Source organism: Phodopus roborovskii, unplaced genomic scaffold (genome assembly GCF_943737965.1).
Source record: "Phodopus roborovskii unplaced genomic scaffold, PHOROB, whole genome shotgun sequence".
NCBI lineage: Eukaryota > Metazoa > Chordata > Mammalia > Rodentia > Cricetidae > Phodopus > Phodopus roborovskii.
This window is the reverse complement of record NW_026126407.1, coordinates 59,565,847-59,592,416: the sequence shown is the minus strand read 5'-3', so window position 1 is coordinate 59,592,416 and position 26,570 is coordinate 59,565,847. Positions and strand designations below refer to the sequence as shown.

The following is a 26,570-nucleotide window of genomic DNA, read 5'->3' as shown; positions in this document are numbered from 1 at the left end:
TGAGCCATCTCTCCAGCCCCTTTTGTGACTTTAGAAAAACTAACCATTTAGTTAGTGCACAAACTAATTGGTTTCACTGTGGTACTCTATAGTGTCATTACACTTTGTTCTTGTTTTCCTAGCACCCTAGCACCCACCATTTGCCTTTATTACCTTTACTACTTTGCAGTTCAAAAATTCAGTCAGTATTTTCAAACATGTAGATTTACTCTCTAGTTTTACTGTAGATTTACAGTTCTGGCTTAGTCTACTGTACTCATTTGTTAGCACATTCATGCTTGAAAGTAGAAGGCTTAGAACTTGGAATTGTTTTTCTAGGGCTCAGTCAATAGAAACATTCAAGCCTCTTAGTAAAGACACTTGGCTGGGGACACAAAACAGAAAAACAAACAAACAAAAAACTGTTAGCTGATTCCTTGGAGATACCAGATTTAATACCTAGTGAATAAAAAATGGAGATTTGCTGATTTTTAAATAGAGGTCCCAAGAAGCCAAGGAGTGAAGACTGCACTTCTCGAATACACAATGATTCAATCTGGAGCATAGCACAACAAACTGAAGTGGCCTTGGAAGCCAGAGGATTGACATCTCATGTCCGTGTGCTGTGTGCGATCTGGTGGCACCTGCCTAGAACCCATTATTAGGAAGTGTAAGGAAGAAAAATTAGAATGTCAAGCCCAGTCTCAGATGTACAGCAAGCTCAAAGCCAATCCAGACCAATGAGATCCTGTCTCAGAAACAAAAACAAAGGTTAAGCCAATGTCACAATCTCCCTTTGTTCCTACCTGGGCCACCAAGGGCTTCACTCTCCTTATTTTCTGCTTCGATTTCTTTCAGGACTTCACTTAACGCCTCCCACTTTGGGTTGCTTTCTAGGACCAGTTGCTTTTTTGTTTCTGTATAGAAATAAAATATAACCACATCATGTATGATGTTTAGCCAAAACCACACCAAAGGCTTTCTCCCACAATAGAAGACTAGCATTGCTGGGAAGGGACATGCCCTTGAGCCTCAACCATGCTCCACAGGAGCTGCCTCCCTGGAAAAGCATGCTGACAGGTCTGCTGGAATGTGTGGAGGTGATGAGACACATGACTGATAAAGACAGTTCTGTGCTGTTACTTGTGACACTGTACACAGGCAGCTACACGAAGCAAGGAATAGGTGCTATCAATATTTATTCTTTTGTAAATAACAATTTTTAAAACTTTATTTTTATTTTATGTGCATGTATGTCTGTGTGAGGATATCAGATCCTCTGGAACTGGAGTTACAGAGAATTGTGAGCTGCCATGTGGGTGCTGAGAGTTGAACCCAGGTCCTCTGGAGGAGCAGCCAGTGCTCTTAACCACTGAGCCATCTCTACAGCTGCTATTTATTATTTCTAATATGCTTGTACTTTCTACAATCCTAAACATGGCTAAAAGCAGGTAACTATTTTTTCTATAAGTATTCAAACCAATTATGAACATACTGTTTTGAATAGATCTTTAAACTATGCAGAAACAAGTGTTAACTATCCCATCCCAGGCCTTAGAAAAAAAATGACACTTGATGCTTACTAGATAGAAACTAGAATAAAACCTGCAGTTACTTCTGTCTAGTGCATTTATAGTCTTCAAAAGTTGCAAAGAATGCTAAAATGTTTCATTAAGACTTTGTGTCCAAAATAGTAATGGTTGAAATGTTTCTCATGTAGCAATGAGAACACTCTTGACTGATGTCTGGCCTTTGACATTGGTGTTCTCTGGCAATGGATCTCATTCTGGTTTTACTGCTTACTCTTCCTACACATTGCATGCATTTTAAATTTGCTTTAAGCGGACACCTGCTCCCATTCCAATGTGAACAGAGAGGCGTTTAAGGCCTGACCTTGCCCTTCTGCACTCTCAGACATTTTGGTCTTTTTGTTCAGTTTGGCATCTGGAACACGATAAACTCGTGCACGAGCATTCACGAACATGGAGGTGCTAGCATCCAGGAAAAGCCAACCTAATATAATGGTTAAAAAAAGGGGCTTCAATTAGTGGTAATTTTAAACATGGTCACATAACCCACATAGACCACTCACCTAGCTGCCATCTTGTTTTCACAGCAACTGTCTTAGTTTGTCTTATTGCTATGGCCTCTGCTTGATTAGAGCAGTGGTTTTCAAACTGGCCCAGGGACTCCTTCAGGACTCCCCAAAAGGTTTTCATAGGGCAAGAGACACCAAAACTTTCCTTAGACTAATTCTAAGACAACTGTATTGATATTTCCAAGGATGGCAGAAGGAAAACTGGTAACTTTCAATAACCCAATACAACCAAGTAATGAACCCTTTTTTTGTGTACCTTTGTAGTTCATTACTTTTGTGCGCACACAACACTGGAGAATAGTACATGTGCTAGGTATGTGCTCTACCATGGTGCAATATCCCTGCTTCTGTATTTGTTATTTAAGAATGTCTGGAAGAAGCAGTAAAAATTATTAATTGCACAAAATTTGACTCTAGGGCTCAAATGTCTTGAATAGTTAGCATGACAGTTACTGTACATGTTTACATTTCTAAACAAATTTCTTAAGTCTTTGACACTCTAGTAGATGAAACCCATCCCTTTAGGTCTCTTTGAATAAAATTAATTTTAAGTCCCTACCAAGTAAACTTACAGAACACAACCTATTTCCAAGTTGGAGACTGTCTGTACCACAAAGTCTTTTCTGGAAATAAAACTGCCAGGAATGGATATGAATATTTATTATATAGAACAGAAGTTAAGTAGGAGGGAACATTAGCTTTCAATAAAGCTCTACAGCCTTGTGCAGTGAACAGAAATTCAATTTATAACATGCAGTTGAATATAGCACTCCTCCCATGAACACTTTATTCAAACCAGCTCCTAGAATAATATTAGTATTTTTATCTCACACCTGAATTCTGACCAAACACCTTCTCTGTTGCTCTCAGAGATTCCAGAAGATTAAGAAATGTAACACAATCATACTGAGAGAGATACTGCAGTAGGGTTCTTAGTATCTTCAGATCCTGTACCAAAGATTTAGTCTTGGCTCCAAGCTGATGCCATAAAGGGTCCAAGTAATGGCGGATTATCTGAAAAAGAATACAATTTACTATTGCTAAAATATATTCATTATAGCTTTTCTTAACACAGCCATACTTTCAATAAAGGTTATTCACTATATGTGTAAAAACATATTTAAAATACTATATGTTTTGTTATTTATATTTTATTACAGTAAGATTCCCTAAATATTTCCTTCCAAGAAAGTGGCTAGGAAGTTTCAGGTCACCAAATCCTAATAATGTTTTAGAAGCATAATGTCATATTACTATATTTTTTTAAAAATGGAATGAGTTGATACCCCTTAGTTCTTATTAATACTGTCAGATGTCTCAGTGGGTAAGAATGTCCACTATGCAAGCAGGAGTACCTCAGTACAAATTCCCAGCACCAACATAAAAAAGATGGGTATGTTTCTATAACATTAGAGCTATGAGGGGCAAAGGACAGAAAGATCTCTGGGACATTCTAGCTGTCAGCTTAGTTCTAGGACCAGTGAAAGACCCTTTTCTCAAGGAAATGAGGCAAAGAAGTAATAGAGAAGTCACTCCATGTCCTCCTCTGGCATCTATACATTCAGGAGCATGTCTACCATATGTACACACAACACACACACACAGTGGTGAATGCACATGTGTATAGACATAAAAAAAATGCACGCTACTACACACCACAGACAAAAAAAGGTTTGCTATGTATTAGAAAGCCAGCAACTTGTTTTTATGAACAGTAGCCTCATGGGTATCTAAACTGACAAAGTATACACTGAGCAGAAGTGACACCTGGTGACCTTATAATTCATGCTCCAGACTAGGATACATGTGACAGGGTAACAGGAGGGCTAGAGCCATTCTACAACAGCAGACCACTTTTGTTAAAAGGTATATGGACCTCAAGTTTTTGTTTTACCTGATGCAAGCTCTGTCTATATTTAGATGTGACTAATGCAAGAATGTCTAAAACAATCCTTGACTCTCACCAGCCAGTAACACCGGACAGAAATCAGTGTTCAATAAAGCATTCTGCTTTTTTAGGACATATCTATTCCATTAACAATATGAAGATTTGACACCACCATGCACTAAGTCTCGCACACGTTAAGACAAGGAAGATAGGACAGAACACATGGGGTCCATTCCATGCATGAGTATTTCACAGTGGTCAGACTTTTCCTTCTGTACAGTCCCCACACATGGCTCCCAGTGACAATAAGACTAATTCACAGTTTAAAAGACAGTAGCATGAGCCAGTCATAGGAGCACCTGTCTTTAATTCTAGCACCTAGAAGGCAGAAGCAGGCGTATCTCTGTGTATTTCTGTTAGTTCTAGGCTAGCCAGGGCTACATAGTGAGACCCTATCTCAAAACAAAACCAAAATTACTCCCCACCAAAAAAAAAATGCACCCAACTTTCTATTTTAAAAAGATTACCATCTTTTTTAGGGATGTATAATTGCTAAGCATTCATATGCAGACTCTGTGTCTACAGATACCCAGATATTGTCAATTTAGAGCAAAGACATTGATTATATAGGAAGACATTCACTCAATATGTAACTGAAAAAGTCAGCTTTATGCTTACATGGCAAACACATGTCACTGCAAATTACTATTTCCAATAGGTAAAGCAGGCCCTCTTTAAACCACCTTCAGTTTAATTTCTGCAAAGGACATGGTGAATATTAAAATGTCTTGCGCTCTTTAAAGTGACAACCTAATCAGCTGTGATTCAAAAAGAAGAAAAAAAGGAGTGGACCTTGTCAAATGGCTTCCCAAGAGCATTTTCTAGTGACAAATCTTCCACTTCTAGTGATGGGTTGTGGCACTTCAGTTCCTTCAGACACGCGTTTAAGATGTCTAGTATGGCTGTCTGGATGGAAAGCATGGCAGCAGTCATAGACACATGAATCTCTACAACTTCAGGCTTGTGCTGTTCCAAGAACGAGTGGACTGCTACATGGAACCTAAGGAGACAGTTTCCAAATTAACAGCTTACAAACACAATGCAAGTAAAATGGCAATGCCTAAGTAACACACTAGGCCTTGCTGAGAGTAGGCTCATCACTCAAGAAAGGCAGGCTCAGAAAGCTAGAATTGGTCCAGTCCAGGACCTACGTTTGTATATTGTGAGGCAACAAGGCCCAGCCACTTGGTTCCTATTACTTACAACAAAACAAAACAACCAAAAACTCAATCACCCTTGTGGGCACATTCCATAGTGCATGTGTGGTGGCCAGAGGACAGCCATGTGGGTCCTGGGGACTAAACTTGAGTCATCAAGGTTAGTAGTTAGCACTCCTATCCAGTGAGCAATCTTGCCACCCTTACTCCAATTCTTTTAAAAGTTACATGTGTTAATTTACTTGTGGTGTGTCTAAGCATTCAAAGCTCAGAGGACAGCCCATAGTCAGTTCTCTCCTTCCATGTGGGTTGTCAGGATTGAACTCAGGTTCTCAGGGTTTGGTGGCAAGCACTTTCATCCCTTGAGTGACTTTGTTGTCCCTGCTTCTGTGCTTAACAGCAAGGCTGAACTAAGTGAGCCTCTGCTACCAAAACACTTACTAGCTGGTCATTTATAGACAGGTTTTACTTCTGAAATAAGGAACAATTAAACAAAGAATAATTGTACAGCTAGTATTCTTCACAAAATTGATATACACATGCATAAACTTATTATTATTTTTTTTTAAATAAAGGTCCTTATGGAGAGAATGGCAAGTTTTACACATTCTCTCAACTGCACGAAAATGCAGCTAAGTTAAGACTCTTCTGTTCACAAAGAGGTCCCACAGTTGTCTTTACCTTGGCCACAGGTAGAGCTTCCTCACAAAAAGGTTCCTCATCACTCTTTCCACATGACAAAAACCAGTGTCAAAGGCAACAGGATTGTCTGTGAAAGCTTTGATGAAGCCACGCTTGTTTTTCTGGCGGAAGAGACGAAGGATGAAGGCTTCTTGGCAGGACTCGATGATCCTGTGTGCTCTGTACACCAGGATGCCTGTTGAGGGTTGCACTAATCAGATTCTCTAGAGAACAGAACTCCTAAGAGAGGAATCTCCATGTGAAGAAAGGGGTTTACTACAGTGCAATAGTAACCCTAAGGAAGATAGAGCCTGTGGTGCACACAGGGGATCTCCACATTCACTCTGGCTCAGTCCCTTTTCTGAACATCTGATTGAAAACTGGCAGGCCCTGCTCTAGGCTGGGTACAGAAGTAAATCCTTGTTCTTTTGTGGAACTCGGAATAACAGAGTAAAACATTTAATTTTACAAGTGCTAACAAGATAACAAATCAGGGAGTATTCCAAGGGTGGTGTCCTAGTTAGGGTTACTATTGCTGTGATGAAATACAATAAACCAAAAGTTAAGTCCACATCTCTGTTCATCATTGAAGGAAGTCAGGGTAGGAATTCACACAGGACAGGAGCCTGGAGGCAGGAGCTGATACAGAGGCCATGGAGGGGTGCAGCTTACTGCTTTGGTCTTCCTAGGTTGCTCAGCCTGCTTTCTTTTAGAACCCAGGACTACCAGCCCAGAGGTTGAATCACCCAGAATGGGCACCACCCACAGTCCTCCTCCATGGATCATTAAGAAAATGTTCTACAGTCTTGCCTGTAGCCTGATCTTACTGAGGCATTTTATTGATTGAAGCTCTCTCCTCTCCAATGACTCCAGTTTGTATCAAGTGCACATAAAATGAGCCAGTATAGGTGGTGATCTGTATTTTAGCTTCAGTGATGAGTGTGCAAACAAAAAGTGAAGGTGAGGGAGTGAGTCTCTGGAGCTATTTGGACCATGAGTGTCTGGACCACAAAGGGGCCAGGCCAAGCAAAAGATGAAGAACAGAGGTGTTGAATGGCGCAGTGTGGACAGATGGACTACATAAAACAGCTCAACTTTATAAGTCTGGGCAACATCTGCATCCCATTAAATAAAGTCAGGTTCCAGGATGCAGTCAATATACAGGTAAATTATACTATTTGAAACAAAAACCTTTAACGAGCAAACTTAATACAACATTTTGTTTTGTTTGGAGAGGCAGGCACTTGATATTTAACTTAGCCTAGCCATAACAAAACTTGTGATTCTCTTGCCTCAGCTTTCTGAGTATTAGGATTACAGGCTTGCACCACTATGCCTGGCAATACATGACTTTTGTGATCTGTTTGGTAAGATGCCCCTGAGTCTTAAAAACAAGAATGAGGGACAAAGAGATGGCTCAGTGGATAAAGCATTTGCCATGGGCAGCTAGAACCCACATAACAGCTAGGCAGGTGTGGGGCCACCTGTACCCAGCACCAGGGAGGCAGAGGCATGGGATCCCCTGAGTACGTTGCTTGTTGAATCAGCAAGGATTGGTAAACTTGAGCTTTACCAAGTGACCCTGTTTCAATAGAGAGAGGAAGACATCTGATGTCAACTTTGGGCCTCCAAACACATGCACACATGTGCATATCTACACACATCTGAGCACACACATACAAGATAATCATAAATGTTTCTTAATTTTAAATATAAGACACTAAAACAGGAGTCTTTTAATGTACTACCATTCTTATTACATTTACTTCTTTGTGTGTGTGTGTATGTGTGTGAATGTGTGTATGTGAGTGTGTGCATGTGCGTATGTATGTGTGTGATACATGTGTGTGTGTGTGCGTGCGTGTGCGTGTCATGTGTTGCATGGCATAGGTGGAGGTTAGAGAACAGTTTCTGGGATAGACTCTTTCCTTCTACTACATGGATTCTGGTGATGGAACTCAGGTCAGGTTTAGAGGCAAAGTGTCTTTACCCACTGAGCCATCCTGCTGGCCCTGTTGGTACCATTTTGATAATGTGTGTTTAGTGACAAATTAAAGAGAAGCAGGATATCTAACAGAGGACAGGTGTCATTTCTGCATCAAACTCACCAGTCTATAATGAGTCTCAGTCTTTTAGACCTAAATCAGCTGATATACATCAATACATGTACACACATGCACTTGTTTTTGGACCTGCTCTCTTTGCTCATCAGGTCCTAAAAATGATATAGTGATCCATTTTTAGATATATAGTGTGCCCTTCACTACAAATTCTATTACTCTATTTTGAAATTCTGGACTAAGGTGGCTGGCACTAAAACGTACTCTCCCTAATCAACAAGCAAGTATATGAAAATTAATTTACAAGTTTATGGACAAAGACCTTCCAATCATACCAGTGCACGGCGCATACTTACTCACTGCTCAGAAAATATTCTAAACCTAGCAGGTGTCTTTCCCAATGATCCCACAGGCCACAGTGGTTAGCCTGGTGTTGAAGCTTTTCACAGGGGGCTGGGAGGTAGCCCCACAGCATTTGATACATGAGAACAGGGACCTGAGTTCAACTGGTCAGCATCCACATAAAAAGCTGGCGTGGACACCCTGTTTATACAGGTAGCTCCAAAGCTGAAGGAGACAGAGACAGGAGGATCATTGGGGATTGCTGTCTGCCAACCTGCCTCCAAGTTCAGTGAGTGACCCTGTCCCAGGGATGTAAGGTACAGAGTGATAGGATGCTCAATATCCTCCTCTGGCCCATGTAAGTGCACAGGTGCACAGAACCACACACACACACACACACACACACACACACACACACACACACACACACACGGATACTACACACAACAGAAATAGAACATAAGATTGAAAAAAATAAAACTCTTTAAGTTAGGACAATGTGTTCCAAGAGATTGTCATTATTTTGTCATCCAAAAGAAAAGAGAAAGCTAACCCTAACTGCAGGCACAGGCACAGGCTTTGCAAATGGGATTCAGGTAAGCTTTGGGAGGCTGGGTCACCGTAGGCCATCTGATATTATGATTTGGACATGAAAGGTCCCCAGGGGCTCATTATGCATCAAGATTTGCTCCTGCGGTCATGCTCAGGGGGCTCCATATGTGTGCTTTCATTTCATGTATGGATTATTTTAAGATTTAAAAGGGGGGGGCAGCCTGAATGTTGACAAGGGCCTACATGTGCTTCCTGATGAGTGAAGCCCCTTGGGGTCCTTGTAAACCAGCATCATCAGTATAGGGTGTGTGGAGGGGGGCTTCAGTGCTACAGTGCTTTCATGAGACAGGATAGCATGGACCAGAATGGACTTGGCTTTGGCAGTCAAGAACCCACCTGTAGGCTGAACAGGAGAGGATGTTGATTCAAACTGCAGGACTAGTCAGGGCGACTGATAGTGCAATACTGACATCTAGTGGTAGTTTCTAGACAATGTTTTCATGTTAGCAATTTAAAACCCAAGTTTACACAACATAAAGCATAAGACTAGGATGAATGGATATCTCCAGCTACAAAAGAATAACTATTAGTACAATTTATTAGGGTTTTTTTGTGTACAAGCAGCACTGCAATGCTATCATCCCAAGAGTCACCAACACATAACATACATACATACATACATACATACATACATGTGTGTGTTGCCTGCTTGTATGCCTGTGTACCATATGCATTCAGTGTCCTTGGAGACCAGAAGAGGGCATCAGATTCCCCTGAACTAGAGTAATAGATGGTGTGAGCCACCGTATGTTTGCTGGGAATTGAACCTAGATACTCTGCAATAGCAGCCAGTGTTCTTAACCATTGAGCTATTTCTCCAACCCTGGAGGCACTATTTTCTTGATTTAAGAAATGAAAAAATAGATTAAAGCCAGATATCAACATCAGAAACAACAGAGAGCTTACAAATTCATGGAAACAAAAAAAAACCTCTCTGCTCAATGAGAAATGGATCAAGACAGAAGTAAAGAAATCAAAGACTTTCTAAATGAAAATGAATACACAAGATAACCAAACTTATGAGACACAATGTAAGCAGTGCTAAGAGGAAAGTTCATAGCACTAAGTGCCTACATTAATAATAATAATAATGAGAGATCTCATACTAGCAACCTAACAGCTCTAGAAGACAAAGAAGTAAGCACACCCAAGAGAAACAGACAACAAGGAATTATCACATTGAGGGTTGAAATCAATAAAATAGAAACAAAGAAAACAATACAAAGAATCAATGAAACAAGGAACTGGTTCTATGAAAAAAAAATCAACAAAATAGATAGACCCTTATCCAAACTAACCAAAAGGCAGAGAGAGAATATCGAAATCAACAAAATCAGAAAGGAAAGGGGGGACATAATAATAGACTCTGAAGAAATCTAGAGAATCATTAGATCATACTTTAAAAACCTGTATTCCACAAAATTGGAAAATCTAAAAGAAACAGATAATTTTCTCGATAGGTACCACTTAACCAAAATTAAATCAAGACCACACAAACAATTTAAATATACTGATAACCCCTATGAAAACAGAAACAGTCATTAAAAGTCTCCCAACCTTAAAAAAAAAAAAAAAAAAAACCCAAAAAGAACAGAAAACCCAGGGCTAGATGGTTTTTAACCCAGAATTCTACCAGACTTTCAAAGAAGAGCTAATAATAATATTCTTCAAATTATTGCACAAAATAGAAACAGAAGAAACATTGTCAAATTCTTTCTGTGAGGCACAGTTGCCCCAATAAACCACACAAAGACTCAACAAGGAAAGAGAAATACAGACCAATTTCACTCATGACCATTGATGTGAAAATATTCAATAAAATACTGGCAAACTGTATCTAGGAATACATCAAAAAGATCATCCACCATCACCAAGTAGACTTCCTCCCAGAGATTTAGGGACAGTTCAACATACAAAAATCTGTCAATGTAATTCACCATATAAACAAACAAACAAACAAACATGATCATCTCCCTAGGTGCTGAAAAAGCCTTTGACAAAATCCAACACCCCTTTATGATAAAAGTCTTAGAGAGATCAGGGATACAAGGGACATATCTATATATAATAAAGGCAGTATACAGCAAGCTGATTGACAACATTAGACTTAATGGAGAGACACTCAAAGCCATTCTACTAGAATCAGAAAATCAGGAACAAAGCAAAATTGCCCACTCTCTCCATACCTATTCAATATAGCAGTTGAACTTCTAGCTAGAGCAATAAGACAACTAAATGAGACTGGGGGGACACAAACAGGAAAGGAAAAATTCAAAGTGTCTTTATTATTTGTAGATGATATGATAGTATATATAAATGACCCTGAAAACTCTACTTGGTGATGGGAGATGCCAGTATGTATGTATGTATGTATGTATGTATGTATGTATGTATGTATGTATGTATATTTGTTTCTCATACTGGTTAATGAATAAAGCACTGTTAGCCAATAGGAAAGGAAGATAGGAGGGACTAGGAGACAAGAAGGAAAGAGGAAGTAGTAAGGAGGAGCCAAGATGGAGAGTCTGGAGAGAACAGAACCGCCATTCCTCCACTCTCGGTAAGACCACGTGGAAATACATAGAAATGGGTTAATACTTAAGACAGAGCTAGCCGATAAGAAACAAGTAACGGGCCAAGAGAATTATATCTATACAGAGTCTGTGTGCATTATTTGGGGCTGGCGTAGCGGTGGGACCAGACCGGCAGCGCGGCAGCGGGTGGAAAAACCTTACTCCTTACAACTTGGGAACTCCAACAGTTGATAAACACCTTAAATCAAGCAGGTGGATACAAGATTAACAAAAAAACCAAGTCAAACCAACCAACTAAACAAACAAAAAACAGTAGCCCTATGTTCCAAGCATAAAGAGGCTGAGGAAGAAATCAGAGAATCATGGGTGGAGGAGAGCTGCCCCCTTTCCAACCATCAACACCTGAGGCAGGTGGGAGTGCTGAACTTGCTCCCCCACTGGCTGCAACACTAGGGAGAGGAGGCTCTATGCCTCACCTGGCCAGCACAATAGAACCAACCCCATTGGCAGAAGTGTGGGTGAGCCAGCTGAAGCATGGCAGAGCTGCCCTCATTACCCATCTGTCATGTAGCAACATGTGCAGGGGAGAAATGCAACCCCCCCAATACCTGAGATAGGTGAGAGAGCTGGCCCTGAAGTCTTCAAAGCAGGAAAGCTGTCCCTGCCCCTCAGCAGCAGCAGCACTCAGGAGAGTGGCCCGTACACCACTCCTGGGCAATGGAGTAGAGCTGGCCCTGAAGGTGTAGGTGTGGGAGGGAGAACAGATTCTGAGGATATGAAAGCAGGTGAACTGGCTCTGCCTTTTATTCATCTCTGCAAAGGGTGCCAGGGCAATGCTAGAGAGCTCACCCTGGTAGTGATAACAGGGGAGAGCTGGCGGACTGACCAACCTGCAACTAACTACCCAGGTCCAGAATCAGGGTTATGAATTGACCCACCCCAACGTCCACCCCGTCTGTGATCTGCTTGAACATGTGAAGAAACTGGTTTGCAGTATCTCCACAACACAGAGCAACAACAGGATAACCAAGAGGAGTTCCAGTGAGGGCCCAGTATCCATAGTGTAGCAGAAATCAAAGGCCTCGATAAAGACCGATGACCCTTTGCAATGAACACTTACAAATAATTTTAAATATCTCAGGCTTAACTCTAACCAAGCAAGTGAAATCTCTGTATGATAAGAACTTCAAGTCTTTGAAGAGAGAAATTGAGGGAGACATCAGAAGGAAAACTCCCCCATGCTCACAATCAGTAGGATTAATATGGTAAAAATGGCAATCCTACCAAACCCATCTACAGACTCAATGCAATCCCCATCAAAGTTCCAACATAATTCTTTACAGACCTTGAAAGGAAAATTCTCAACTTCATATGGAAAAACAAAAAACCCAGGATAACCAAAACAATCCCGAATAATAAAGGAACTTCTGGAGGTATCACCACCCCTGACTTCAAGTAGTAGCACAGAACTATAGTAATAAAAACTGCATAGTATTGGCATAAAAACAGACAGGTGGATCAATTGAATTGAACTGAAGACCCGGACACACACCTTTGGACACCTGATTTTTGATAAAGAAGCCAGAAGTACACACTTGGGGAAAAACAAAACAACAGCAATAACAACAAAAAACAGCACTCTCAACAAATGGTGCTGGCCAACTGAATGGCCACATGTGGAAGAATGCAAATACATCTACATTTATTACTCTGCACAAAACTCAAGTCCTAGTGGATCAAAGACCTCAATATAAATCGAGTTACACTGAACTGACAAAAGAGAAAGTGGGAAGAGCCTGGAACTCAATGGTACAGGAGACAACTTCCTGAACACAACACTGATATAGCATAGGCACTAAGAGCAACAATTAATAAATGGGATCTCATGAAACTAAGAAGCTTCTGTAAAACAAAGGACACTGTCAATCAGATGAAATGGCAGCCTGCAGAATGGGAAGATTTTTATCAACTCCACATCCAATAGAGGTCTCATATCCAAAATTATATAAAGAACTCAAGAAACTAGACAGTAAAAAGACAATCTAATTAAAAAATGGGGTACATATCTAAATAGGTAATTCTCAATAAAGGAATCTCAAATGACTGAGAAACACTTAAAGGAATGTTCAACATTGTTAGCCATCAGGGAAATGTAAATCAAAACAACTCTGAGATTCTATCTTACACTTGTCAGAGTGGCTAAGATTAATAACACAAGTGGCAGCTCATTGCTGGTGGAGCAAGGGGGAACACTCCTCCTCCATTGCTGCTGGGAGTGCAAACTTGTACAGACACTATGGAAATCAGTATGGCAGTTCCTCAGAAAATTGGGACTTGATCTACCTCAGGACCCAGCTATACCACTTTTGAGCATATACCCAAAGGATGCTCCATCCTACAAGTACAGTTGCTCAACAATGTTCACTATGGCTTTATTCTTAATAAGCAGAAACTGGAAACAACCTAGATGTCCCTCAACCAGAAAATGGGAAGAAAACATGGTACTTTACACAATGGAATATTACCCATTGGTGTAAAAAAAAAAAAAAAAAATCATGAAATTTTCAGGCAAAGGCATCCAACTAGAAAGTCATCTGGGGTTAGTAACCTAGATCCAGAAAGACAAATAAGGTATGTATTCACTTATTAGTAGATATTAGTTGTTGAGTAAACAATGAAGCTACAACCCATAGACCCAGAGAGAGTAGGTAAAGAGGATGGGGGTGGGGTATGGATCTCCATGGGAAGAGGAAATGGAATAGATTCCGTGGGTGGACTGGGGGTGGGCGAAGATGGGAGCAAAGGGGTCAGGAGACAGGAGTGGGGAGTAGAACCAAACACAAATGGCTCTACAGATGGAGTGGGGGGCTTTTAAGGGGGCATAGAACAGCAACTTAGTGCAATGGAAACTTCCTAGAATCTATGAGGGTGACTTTAGTGAGGACTCCCAGTAATGGAGGACAAGGAGTTTGAACTGGCCATCTGTTGTAGCCAGGCAAGGCTTCCAGTGGTGGGACTGGGTTACATTCAGTTGAGATGTTGGCTGAGGTGGTCTGTGGAGATCCCTAAGCAACCTGGAATGAGCCAGCTGGGCAGTAGCACATACATTTAATCCCAAGAAGAAAGAGGCAGGGGGATCTTTGTGAGTTTGAGGCCAATGTGGCCTACAGAGCAAGCTCCAAAACAGCCAGGGATACACAGAGAAACTCTGTCTCAAAAAACAAACAAAACAAAATCGACAACAAAAGAATAACCCAGACTCAAGCTAGGATAGAAGGCAGGCCTCTGAAAACTGACAGTCGGTTCTCACTTTTGAGTACAACTTCCATTCAGCCCACTGAATGCAGAAAGGTCAAGTTGGTGCAGGTTTGGAGCCTTCACACCTACATTCTAGTTTCTTTGACCCCAAAAAGGTTCTCTGCAAGCTATGTAAGGAGAACCCTGGACACCAAATCAGGACCATTGTGACCTACAATCTGTTCTGCCTGCAAGATGTGCTAAGGCAATAGTGGTAGAGAACTTGTAGGAGTGGCCAAACAATGTCTGATTTAACTCAAGACCCATGCCACAAGAGGGAACCCATGCCTGGCACTGCTTAGATGGGCAGAAACCGGAGACTGGATAGTCCAGACACCTGCAGTAGAACCAAACATGAATGGCTTAAAAAAAAAAAAATCAATGAAATGATTCTAAATGATATTCTGCAATACTCATTGACTAGTACCTTGTCCAGTCATCATCAGAGAGACTTCCTCTGGCAGCAGATGGGAGCAGGTCAGAGACTCACAGCCAGACCTTATGGGGAGAGTCTAAATTGGAGGTCTTCATAGGGTCCCACCCCTCAGAGATTGGGGAACCAACGGAAGAGAGGGAGGAAAGATTGTAGGAGCCAGAGGAGATGGATGACACCAAGAGAACACAGCCCAGAATCAACTAATCATGGCTCACATGGGCAAGCGGAAACTGAAGAGGCAAGCATGGGACATGTGTGGATCTGCACTAGGTCCTCTGTGTATATGTTATGGCTGATAGCTTGGTGTTTCTGTGGAACTCCTAACAAAGGGAGTGGGGATACCTCCAACTATTTTGCTTGCTCTTGGGTTGCCTTGCCCAGCCTTGATACAAGGGGTTTTGCTTTGTCTTATTGTATCTTGTTTTGTTGTGTTTCGCTGTCATCTCTTGGAGGCCTTCCCTTTTCTGAAGAGGAAATGGATAGGGAATAGATCTGGTGGAGCAGGGAGATGGGAGGAGCTAGGAGGAGTAGAGGGAAGGGAAACTGTGGTTGGGATTTGGGATGTATTGTATAAGAGAAGAATCTATTTGATAAAAAAAAAAAAAAGATTTAAAAAAATGAGAAAATGAGGTTCCAGAGAGTTAAAGACCTTGTCTGTGAGTGGGTGTTGGCACTCAAAGGCAGGTATGTCTGGCTACAAGGCTTAAACTGCTGCCTAAGACAGTGAAAATGCTAAAATAAAAGAATGACCTCCTTCCTCAGCCCCAGGAACTTTACCAGCTCTTCATTCACTCAGCCCCAAGTCTCTAGAGGTGCTTCTAAAGTCAGGAATATAGGGTGGACATTGTGGGAAGTGTGCTTATGAATCTCAGTTTCTTGCCCTCCTGACAGATACTGGTAAGCACTGTCATGCAAGACAACAGTAGTCAGCAAGTGTGTGTTAGCAACCTGAACTAGCTCTTCAGCCCAGGATGAAGAAGTGCTTCCTGATACAAAGTTTATATTATGGGTGAGCAGGGCATAAACAGGCAAGTACAATGTAGTATTTCAGGTGCTCTGGGGAGGGAGGCACAGGGTAGTGTAATGGCAGAGTGCAGGGCTCTTAGATTAGCTTCAAGGAAAGTGCAGTTTCTGAAGGGACAAAATGACAATGAAATCCATTGTTTCTATACTACTACTAACTAAAATGATCTCCCAACCTTCCCCTCAAAAATATTAACTATTTAGTTTAATTTAAATTATGGGGAAAGGAAGGACAGCAAATTCATCTAGAGATCTATGAAGAGTATTGATAAACACAAGTCTGGCTGTACTCAAAAGGCAAATGCCTGTTAACTACGATATTAGTGAAAGTAAGATTGAGAAATAAGGGGCCACATCTCACACTAAGTCACACATTACAGAGTGATGCTTCAATTGGCAATGGACCTAAAGTTTAGAACAGAGCTGGGAAGTACCCATGTTCCAGCAGATTCACCTCATGACTTTTTATAGGTTTGTATGCCAAAACAAAGACTGGCTGGAGAGGGCTCAGTGGTTAAGAGCACTTACTCTTTCAGAGGACCCAGGTTCGATTCCCAGAACCCACATGGTGGCTCACAACCATCTGTAACTCCAGTTCTAAGAATCTAATGATCTCTTTTGACCTCTGCAGATACGAGACATGCATGTGGTGCATGTGTGTGTGTGTGTATGTATGTGTGTGTATATATATATATATATTATGCAAAACATCCCTAAACATAAACAATAGAAATATCTAAAACAATTACACCACTGTGCCACTAGTCACAGAAGCATACAACACATGCAATTATGTGTAGTATACACAATACTCAGTAACATAGCAAAGGACTGTCTGGTTAATTTACTATATTGTGCTTTTCTTTCTTATTTTGGAGGTCCCCTTCTACTTATAAACACATAAACGCAGCATGCTGCGTTAATGGTGGCAGCATCAGGCCCAAAGAGCTCATGTTTGCTATGTCTCTTGGTTGCATCAAGAGGTCAACATCTGAGTTATAACACCCAGGAGTTTTTAAATTTTATTTTTACTTTTAAAATTATGCATATATGTTTGTATGTATATAGGGGAGAGCGGTGTTTGTGCATGTTGAGTGTAGTGCTCTCAGAGGGACAAAGAGGGTATCAGATCCCCTGGAACTGGAGTTATGAGTCAGTTGTGAGCCACCATGTGGGTGCTTGCCTTTGGCAAGAGCAGTGTGCAACCTTAACCTCTGATCCACCCCTCTAGCCTATCCATGCAGGTTCTTGTATGTAAGCTCTAAGGTCGTCATACAATAGCTAAACCATACAGCCTGAGAACTGTGACCACTGAGTGATATGCAATCATAGTTCCTCGTGTCATAAATATTTATGAACATTTACAATGTGTCAGACATTATGCTAACAGTTTAACTACGATGCTGAATAATAAGAGCCAGTTTACTAGTTAGTAGAGGAGACATACACAAATAAAAATGCTAACACCATAGATAAGGAAGATTTCAATTCTTACCTGTTATTAAATCTGAAGGTATTCTATCAGTCAAGAAATCAACCACAAGTATTCGACTTGTTGCAAATATAATACCACCTTGTGTATATACTTCATAACGACTATTACTTGTGATTTCATTTGTCACACGTCGAGGGAGGTGTTCAACTCCTTCTATCTTCAACTGATTGATAAAATATTCCTAAGTCAGATTAGACTAATTAGTAAAGTGTTTAATATGGGCAGAATTCTATTAAAATAGAATGCAGGGATTGAAAATGATGTCTCTGTTCTTTGATGTGTGACCATCACAGCAAATATGAAAACTAAGTTATTTCAGGTTACTTTAAGGTTTTTGTTTGGTTGTGCTTTGGAGTTTACACTAAGAAATAATTGTGTTTCAGTCATTTGCATTATAACACCAACCCCCCCCCCCGAACCTTTTAAAACTCTGGGTTAAAAGTTCTCTACTACTTTGAAATTACTTCTCACCAAAGCCAGGCTTTCAGCCAACATCCTCTGTAATAAGGGATTCCTCTCTGCAGACAATGCTTTAGACTGCTAGTGATGTACTATTAGTTACAGCAGTATTGATGCTGACAGCCTCTCCTTCAATGCCACTTTCCTGGGCATCTTACAAGTCCCATGCCATGCACTGGAGACACCCAGGAGAGTCCAAAAGAGCCTCTTCTCAGCTGACACGTTCTTCCTGGCTCATAACTGTCCTTTTAGGGACCCCACTCTGCTGTCCCCCAAAACACCCATAATACTTAACTTCCAGGCTCACACATTATCCTTACAGCTTTACTCTGTATCATTCTGACAGCTTCCCTACTTTGCAGTGCAACCCAATCCACTCCCCTACCTTAATGTGTACCCCAGTCGCCCCTCTTTTTTTCACTGTCAAGAGGGTGTATGGGAGCCGTATTCTTAGTGTCCTCAAGCTGTGGGCCCGAAATCTCTTCCAAAGAGCTCGACTCAATGCCCTCGCTGTCTATCAAGTGAGGAAGCCAAGACTTCCTGGGGACGCATTCCCTCCTTCGCAGGGCCCTCCCGCAGTGTTAGAATCCTAGCTCTCTTTCAAGGACCCGTACTCAATGCCCTCCCAAGTCGTGGCAGCCACTTGGACTTCCCAGGGTTCCCCTTCCCTCCTTCACAGTGTCCTACAATTATGTAGGTGCCCTGAATCTCCCTCAGAGACCTCAATTCATTCCCTTTCGTGTCCCGTTGACCTGCGCTGGCTCTGCGCCCCTGCGACCGCACAGCTTCGCGTTCCCGCCGCGCCGGTCTCGGCTCGGATGACCCCACGCCCTCGGGTCCACCCATCTTGCAGTCGCACCTCCTCAGCCGGCTGCGTGTTGAGCACCAGCACCAGGCAGGCTGGGTGGCAGTGCAGCCGCAAGAAATGGTAGAGGAGCCGGTCGGCGCCAAGCCCGCGAGCGCACACCACCAGCCCATCGCTGTCGAGCAGTTCCAGCACCAGCTGCCTCTCGTACTCCAGCAACGGCGCCATTGCTTTGCGTACAGCCAATAGGCCCTGCTCCATGGGCGCCCTTCCGGGACAGCGGCCGGACGGGTACGGAAAGAGCCGAGCCGAGCCGAGTTCTGGCCCAACTCAAGGGAGGAACTTCGAGGCCCGATCGCGGGACAAAGATTGTGACAACAGCCGAGCCTGAGACGAGAGTGGGCTGGAGGAAGCCGAAGGGAGTCCAAGAGAGAACCAACCGATTGTAGCCAAAGAATCGAGGGTGGGACAAATGTGTCCCGAATGAAGCCGAGCCAGAGGGCCGGAGGTAGCCGAATTTAGCCGAGAGGCGCCGAAAGATGTCGAAGGCGTTATCGCGCGGAAGCGTTAGCGAGCAGAAACATGTCCGGTTCAGGCGGTAACCGGGTGTTTTCGGGATTTGGTTCTCTAGGTCTAGAACACAAACTAACAAAATGCAAACAGAGAAGTCTATTAACATAACCCTCCAATATCTACAGTTCAGAATGTTAGCTGTCAGTATTCCAAGCTCACCCAGAATCCGCACCACTTTCCGAAACAGCGTGCAGTGTAGTCTCTACTTTTGTAATTATTCCCTTAAATTTTTTTTGAATAAGCACAATACTTTATGAATCCCTGCCTTTTGTTTGCAAAACTCGTGAATAACATGTGCTGTTTCACAAAGTTGCAATCAGGTACTAGCCGCAGCCGCGTTTCGCCTTGTACTAGAGGGACACTTTGGATCGTGTTTGTAATTGCCTAGCGCTGATAGATCGCTCAGAATCCCCCACTCCCCTTCATTGTTAGCCCATAAAAACACAAGTGAAGCCAAAATACGACTGATCTTTTACACAGGATTAACCTCGGTTAACAATGAAATCCGTACGTTTTAAAGCCCCGATGCCCCGCCCCCTTCGACCCAAGCACTCGAACAAGCTCGCGCGCGCACACCCCCCCTTTTATCTATATAAAATATTAAATAACCCGGATATGAAACCTGAGTTTGGGTTTATTCAAGTGGCAATAGGCTGTAATCCTAGCTATTCCAGATGCTGAAGCAAATTCAAGGTCAGCCCGAGTTACAGATGGGGACCCTCCAATACAAAGTATAAAAAATGATGGGATATAGATCAGTGGTAGAGACCCGAATTTGTCACTAATATTTCACAAATCTCTAATAATCTTTTAAAGTCCTTTATGTGGCAGAGTTTTCTGTAAAGCAGATGCATATGTTTGTTTATCTAATTACTTGAGAATGTTTAGTCAGCTACCACTTCTCTCCACCAGCGTTATTCATAGCCTTTCACTAGCTGCTTTGTAAGGAAGTTCAACCAAACCCTCAAAGTCCATTTATGGAAGTAGATGATTAGTGGAATAAAAAGGAAACATTTATCTGAGTTTTTATTACCTTTATTACATTGCCTTCTAGAAAGCCTACCAATTTCCCTTCACGTCAGCAGCCTATAAGAGTTTCTCTATCTCCTCTGCTTCTTCCATTGTTTTCCTTACATGGAAGCAGAAAAAGACACCTGTAGACACTTACCATACAGCATTCCCTGTGAGCCATGCAGTAATACCTGTAGTTCTGCAAGAAGGTTACATAACCAGGCAAGGCTGTAGAGCCAGATGATGTATTTATTTCTTAGCTTTAGTTCAGGATAGGGAGTCAACACACATTGGGTGACAATACTGACATTTACACCCAATTCCTCCTACACTGTGACAGGCAGAATGCTGCAACCCAAAAGATGCCCACATCAAATCCCCAGAACCTTTTGTGTTATTTTTCATGGCAAAGAGGAATTTGTAGACGTGATTAAGCTTGAGATGGAGAAATAGATGCGGAATTATCCAGGTGTACCCAATATAGAGGTGTTTAAGGGTAAAGGGGAGGCTGGAGAGTTAGCTTCAAAGGAGATCTAAAGAGGGAAACAGGTCAGAGTGAGGATTGCAGCCTTTAGAAGCTGGAGAGCATGTTGTTTCTTCCCTGGACCCTCAAGAAATATTACAGCCACCCCCACAACCTATTTTGCACATCTGGTGCCTAGAACTGGAAGAAACTGCATTTGTGTTGTGTTATTTTAACCCCTGGGTTTGGGGTAATTTGTCACAGCAATAATGGGAAATGAATACACAGGTGTTTCTTATTTTGACTATACTGAACTTTGAAGATGAAGTTCCCAGCTTATAAAAACAATCCAGTAAACATCATAAATAGGGGGCTGGAGAGATGGCTCAGAGATTCTTCTTCAGAGGTCCTGAGTCAATTCCTAGAAACCACATGATGGCTCACAACCATCTATATTGAGATCTGGTACCCTTTTCTGGTGTGCAAGCATGTATATAGAGTGACTGGGGTATAGCTGGCAGGGAAAGTGCTTACTGTGAAAGAATGGGTACTCGTGTGTCAAGAATGGGTACCTTCATGTAATCCTAGAACCCATGCAAAAGAACCAGAGAGTCCCATTGCTGGGAGGTAGTGATAGGTAGGTCCTGAGGCTTGTCATCCAGGTCATTGAGACAAGCCTGTCTTCAACACAAGGTAGTTGTCAAGAAGGCTTAGTCACTAAGCCTGACTCTCTGAGTTTGGTCTTAGGGATTCAGATGCTGGAAACTGTACTTTGACTTCCACATGTATATTATGGCTTGCACCCCTCATAAATAAATGCATGCAATTAAAAAAAAACAACCAAGGCAGACAGTTACTGAGAATTGACACTCAAGGTTAACCTCTGGTCACCACATGTGTGTGCTGTGCACACAATACATGTACATGTCGATCCCAGTTCCCTCTCCCTCCCTCCCTCCCTCCTTCCTTCCCTTTAACCCTCTCTGCCCTCTCACATGCACTCTAACCACCCTCCCCTCCCATCCCCCACCCCAATTACATATGTAGGGGAATGCCATCCAGTTGGGGTCATGTAGGTCTGACAGGTCATGTGAAGTAGGGACTAGAACTTCTCTCCTGTCTCTAGATTAAGGCAGTTATCCCTCCATGGGGGATGTGTTCCCAAAGTCCTTTTGTGCACCAGGGATACATCCTGGCTTCACTGTCTGAGGTCCCTTAGACTGCTCAGTCCTTCTGGCTGAGACCCATATTCAGGGGGGCCTGAGTCAGTCCCATGCTGGCTTCCCAGCTATCAGTCTGGTGGCCCGTTAGCTCCTCCTTGTTCAGGTAAGCTGTCTCTATGTGTTTCTGCCACCTGGTCTTGTCCTCTCCATCTGCATCTGAGTTCTACTTCAACTCAGTGTTTATGTATGGGTGTTTGATCCTGTTTCCAACAGGTATTAGTTGAGGGCTCCATGGAGAAGTTAGTTGTTGATCTCACTCTCCGGGAAGGGCATTTATGATAGCCTTTCCACGGAAGCTCAAATTGTTATTTGGCAGCAGTCTTGTAGTTCTCTAGACCTTTCTTTGTGTTCAATTTTATCTTCAAACCAATATTGGCTCCCTCTTTTATGTTCTCTCTCTGTCTCTGTCTCTGTCTCTGTCTCTCTCTCTCTCTCTTCTGTCTTCTATTCCTAACCAGGCTCAATCAATGTAAAATAATAAATTAAAATAAAAAAAATGCTTTGACTCCAAAATTTAAGTTCAAGGACAAGTTACTGGGGAAAAGGATTTCCCCAGTATTTTTGTTTCCACAGAAAATGAAAAGATGTGGATTCCTTCCAGGCTAATGTGGTTTGATCAAGCCAGACCACCTGAAACAGAGTACCAGGTGATCCTACATTCAAAACAGCTGGACAAAGCAGCCTTACAGACTACAGCCAGGATTTCTGAATCTTCTTTGAATCCTCCATGACAGCGCCCCTTACCAGCAGGAAGTAGTTTGGAAAGAACAACGCCCAAATTCCCAAATATTGTCTATAAATGTTTGTTTTCATTTAAATGGACTTGGTTATATAAAATAAAAAAAGAAAAAAATACATGTGCATGTGTGAGTGCACACATGTACACATACAATAGCCATATAGATGTATAAATACATTGATATTTACTCTTCCAAAGAATGTCAATTGGAAACACAATGTGTTAGCTCCTGTACCAAGTGCTAGGGTCTTATCAGGGAAAAAAGCAGGCAAAATCCCTGCCTTATATTCTTCTGAGGAGCTAGTATATGAAAAAAATCTCTTGATCATTTCATTATGTGAATGGTGGTTATTTTTTTAATATTTTTCTTAATTGTCCTATCACAAGAAAGTACTTGAAAAATTTTGATGTGGAAATGGACCAATATCTAATATATACTGAAAAAACAATAAATTGTACCATAAAAATAGATAGAAAGCTCTCACTTGTCTATTTTCTCAGGACTACACAGAAAGTGCAGGAAAGAAACCAAATCTCTTAACACAAGCAGCCACCTTTGGGAATTAAGGTACGGGGTGGGGGGTGGGGAGTGAGGGGTGGGGGAGGTTGGAGGTCAGCATCACCTTTGAAACTTTATTTTTTCTGTTTATTCCCTTCTGTATTGTTTGTGTTCCTTCCCTGGTATTTACTTTGCATTTATAATAAAAAACGAAAGAAACTTCCCAGCTACTCTGTCTTATGCTGGCATCTGAGGCGATAGATCTTTGTACATTTCAACAGGTTGAATTTACAGTTCACTTTTGGTCCTTCATAAGCAGAGTGATGGTTTCCCTCGATGTTACTCTCACAATGATTCTCCAGGCCTGTATTTCTTAGCCTGATTTCTCTTCCTTCTTTTTCCCTCTCTCTCCCCCTTCTTCTTTTTCCTGTCCTCACCCACTCCCCTTCCTTCCCCTCCCTCTCCCTTGGCCCCCTCCCTTCAGATCCACTTCTTTCTTATTTTGTCCACAAGGCTATAGGCAGGCCCTCATTGGCCTTTGTCATAAGGCTAGCAATGAGATTAAGCTTCATTTTTCTCCTACACTCCCCAGTCTCATGTCAACTGCCAGAGCCAGGCATTGACATCTCTCTCAGCATGTAGTCTTTCAAACTATATGTAGTCTTCCCTTGATATTCTTGAATCCCCCTCCCCCCACACTGCCATAATAAGTGGATACTCAAATCCATTATATAAAGTGGCACAGTGGGCTGGAAACACAGATCATGTGCAAAGCCGTTCTGTTCCCTGCCATAGAGCAAAAATGTTAACTTGAACTGGGATAGAAAGAACCTCAGCAGATCAGCTGTGGGTTGAACTATCACAGGAGACTTGTCATACCTAACACATTATGAATGCTGCATAAACATTGGCTATAGTCCATTGTTTGGGAGAATGTTTTGACAAGAAAAAGTCTGTTCAGGTCCATTCTTTCATTCTTTACAGTTGCTATTCCTTCCTGTCTGTGATTGGATGTGCAGTTTAGAGATACAGTGCAGTGTTACATCAAATCTCATTAAATCTAGACCTCCTGAGATGCTCACTCAAAAAGAGAGTGATAACCTGCCACAGACCTTTCAGTGGGCAACGGGTCTGTGGGGAGACCAAGACTTGGATGAACAGGTCAGGAGTGGCTTCGGCTTGACAGACAGATACAAACACACTCGAAGAGGTTTGCAACTGCTGCGATTTTTACTTCAGAGCATTGGGTTTTTATGCAGAAAGTTCAAGGAACAGATCTTTTGCCACAGTTTAAAATTTACAGACATACTATAGAAATGTCAGCAATTACTTTGGAGCATGAGATCGTAAATACATCTAAACAAGTGTGTGGCTGGGAACCTCTGTTTATTTTGGCCTGTTTGTGGTCAGCATACCAGGGATTTGATTTACTGAATTTAGAGAATAATCATTGTCTCTGGTCAGTAAACTTTTAAACAGCATTGATAAGAACTCTTGTACTGTTTTATTGATTTAGGGGTCCTAAAAACTCAGTAGTAAATCCCACAACAGCTTTGCTGCAGGTGGGCTAATTAGACAGGGTCATCTTGTGGGCAAGTTCCTATAGCTTTAGCTTTGTTAATTTATTAGGCCTTGGGCTGACACCTGAAGTCTCCACTGGCACCCTGGATTTGTAGCTGAGGGCACCTAGGGCAACATCTATCTGTTGATTGCTGGTCTGTATCTCTTTCAGTCCCTCAAACTATATATAAGTGTTTTCTGGGCTTCTCTGAATTAACAGTGGAGCTACAGGCCAAAGCACCCATGTGATCAAAAGCATTATAGCTATCATAGCACCACATATACCTAGCACCCGTTCCAGACCATCAGTCGGGCAATGACCTGCAGGGTCCTGGACCACTTTTCCCCAGGAGGCATAACCACGTGTGGTGCGAACCTCTGGACAGTTAGCCATTGAGATTTCTCTCAGCCACCGCTACACTGTCTCCACTGGGGCTGGTGTGGCAGTTCCCCCCTCCCCCCCACCCCACCCCCCGCCTTTTTTTTAAGCTGAACAGCTGGAAATCGCGCTGGAGGGTGCTGATGGAGTGAAGTGCTATTCTGAAAAGAATAGGAAAGACCAAACACACTATAAATAAAATAGCAGCTCCAATTCCTAGGAAAACAAAATACTGAGTCTAGCTTAATGGATTCAGGGATCTTAGATTTTCTAAAAATGTTGATGCTAGGTCTGAAATGCCCCAGGTATCTATCTTTCTCTGACTCATAACCGTAATTTCCTCCTGCAATGCCTTGATATCATAGGTTACATTGGTATCCTCCCATACTCCCAATAAATGTGCCTTCGTCTCGTTCCAATTAGAGGAAGAGTTGTATGGAAGAGGTGTAACACAGATATACTTAAACTCTGCATGGCATTTAGTTGCTAACTGTGTCTTAAGATTTTGTATGTCTTGACCCATTTCTATCATTGCCTCTTCTAAAACATTTAATCTAGTTTCTAATTTCAGATCTATTAACCTCTGTTCTGACAAGCCAAAGGTGACATTCCTATGCACGTCATTCACAAAGGAAGCTGTCTGCATTTCCTTTACTAATGCTATTGTTGAAACTGCAAAAGAAGTCAAAATGGCTATCAGTGCTGTCATTCCTAAAATTAAATTAATGAGGCAACAAATCTTTTTGGCCTAATCAACTCATTAGTTTTGCTAAACATGTTTATAGCCGAATTATCATACCAAGTATCATCACCCAAATCTACTAGCAGCATCACATAAGTAGGCCTTTTAACAATCAATATAGTTGAAAAGGATTTATCATAACCTGATTGTACACAATTAGTTAATATGCAAGATCGACACTCAACAAAAAATGAGTTCCCTTCTTTCTTGATGAGCACCAATTTGTTACGTCCAAACATTAATGCATAGGGGTAAGAGAGACAAGCAGTGGACTTGACAGCCTTTGTTTTTTTTTTTTTTTTTAAATACTATTACATTGGCTGCTGCAACTAACCTGAACAGATCTGGCTGAGGAGTCCCATATGTCCCATCCGGTTTTTGCAAATACCATACAGGTGACACCCACCCTGCTGAATACCATCTCCAAAAGGGCTCGTTTTTTGGAGGAGTGTATC

The 26,570-nt window shown here is 41.9% G+C and overlaps 1 protein-coding gene across 2 annotated transcripts in view; it reads right to left on the bottom strand.

The window, feature by feature from the left end:
* Positions 1–19,231, bottom strand: part of Ercc4 (ERCC excision repair 4, endonuclease catalytic subunit) — a 32,997-nt gene extending 13,766 nt beyond the window's left edge. The window contains exons 1-7 of one of the 2 annotated variants that reach the window (XM_051181452.1): positions 18,981–19,231; positions 17,663–17,843; positions 5,864–6,059; positions 4,818–5,025; positions 2,911–3,091; positions 1,873–1,992; positions 786–896 (exon numbers count right to left, since the gene is read on the bottom strand). In XM_051181452.1, the coding sequence (XP_051037409.1) occupies positions 786–896; positions 1,873–1,992; positions 2,911–3,091; positions 4,818–5,025; positions 5,864–6,059; positions 17,663–17,843; positions 18,981–19,187 (1,204 nt within the window). In that variant the 5' untranslated portion in view covers positions 19,188–19,231. Of the gene's footprint in view, positions 1–785; positions 897–1,872; positions 1,993–2,910; positions 3,092–4,817; positions 5,026–5,863; positions 6,060–17,662; positions 17,844–18,980 lie in introns of those variants that run through there. The other variant, XM_051181453.1, reaches the window with a different exon arrangement.
* Positions 19,232–26,570: the final 7,339 nt, after the last annotated feature.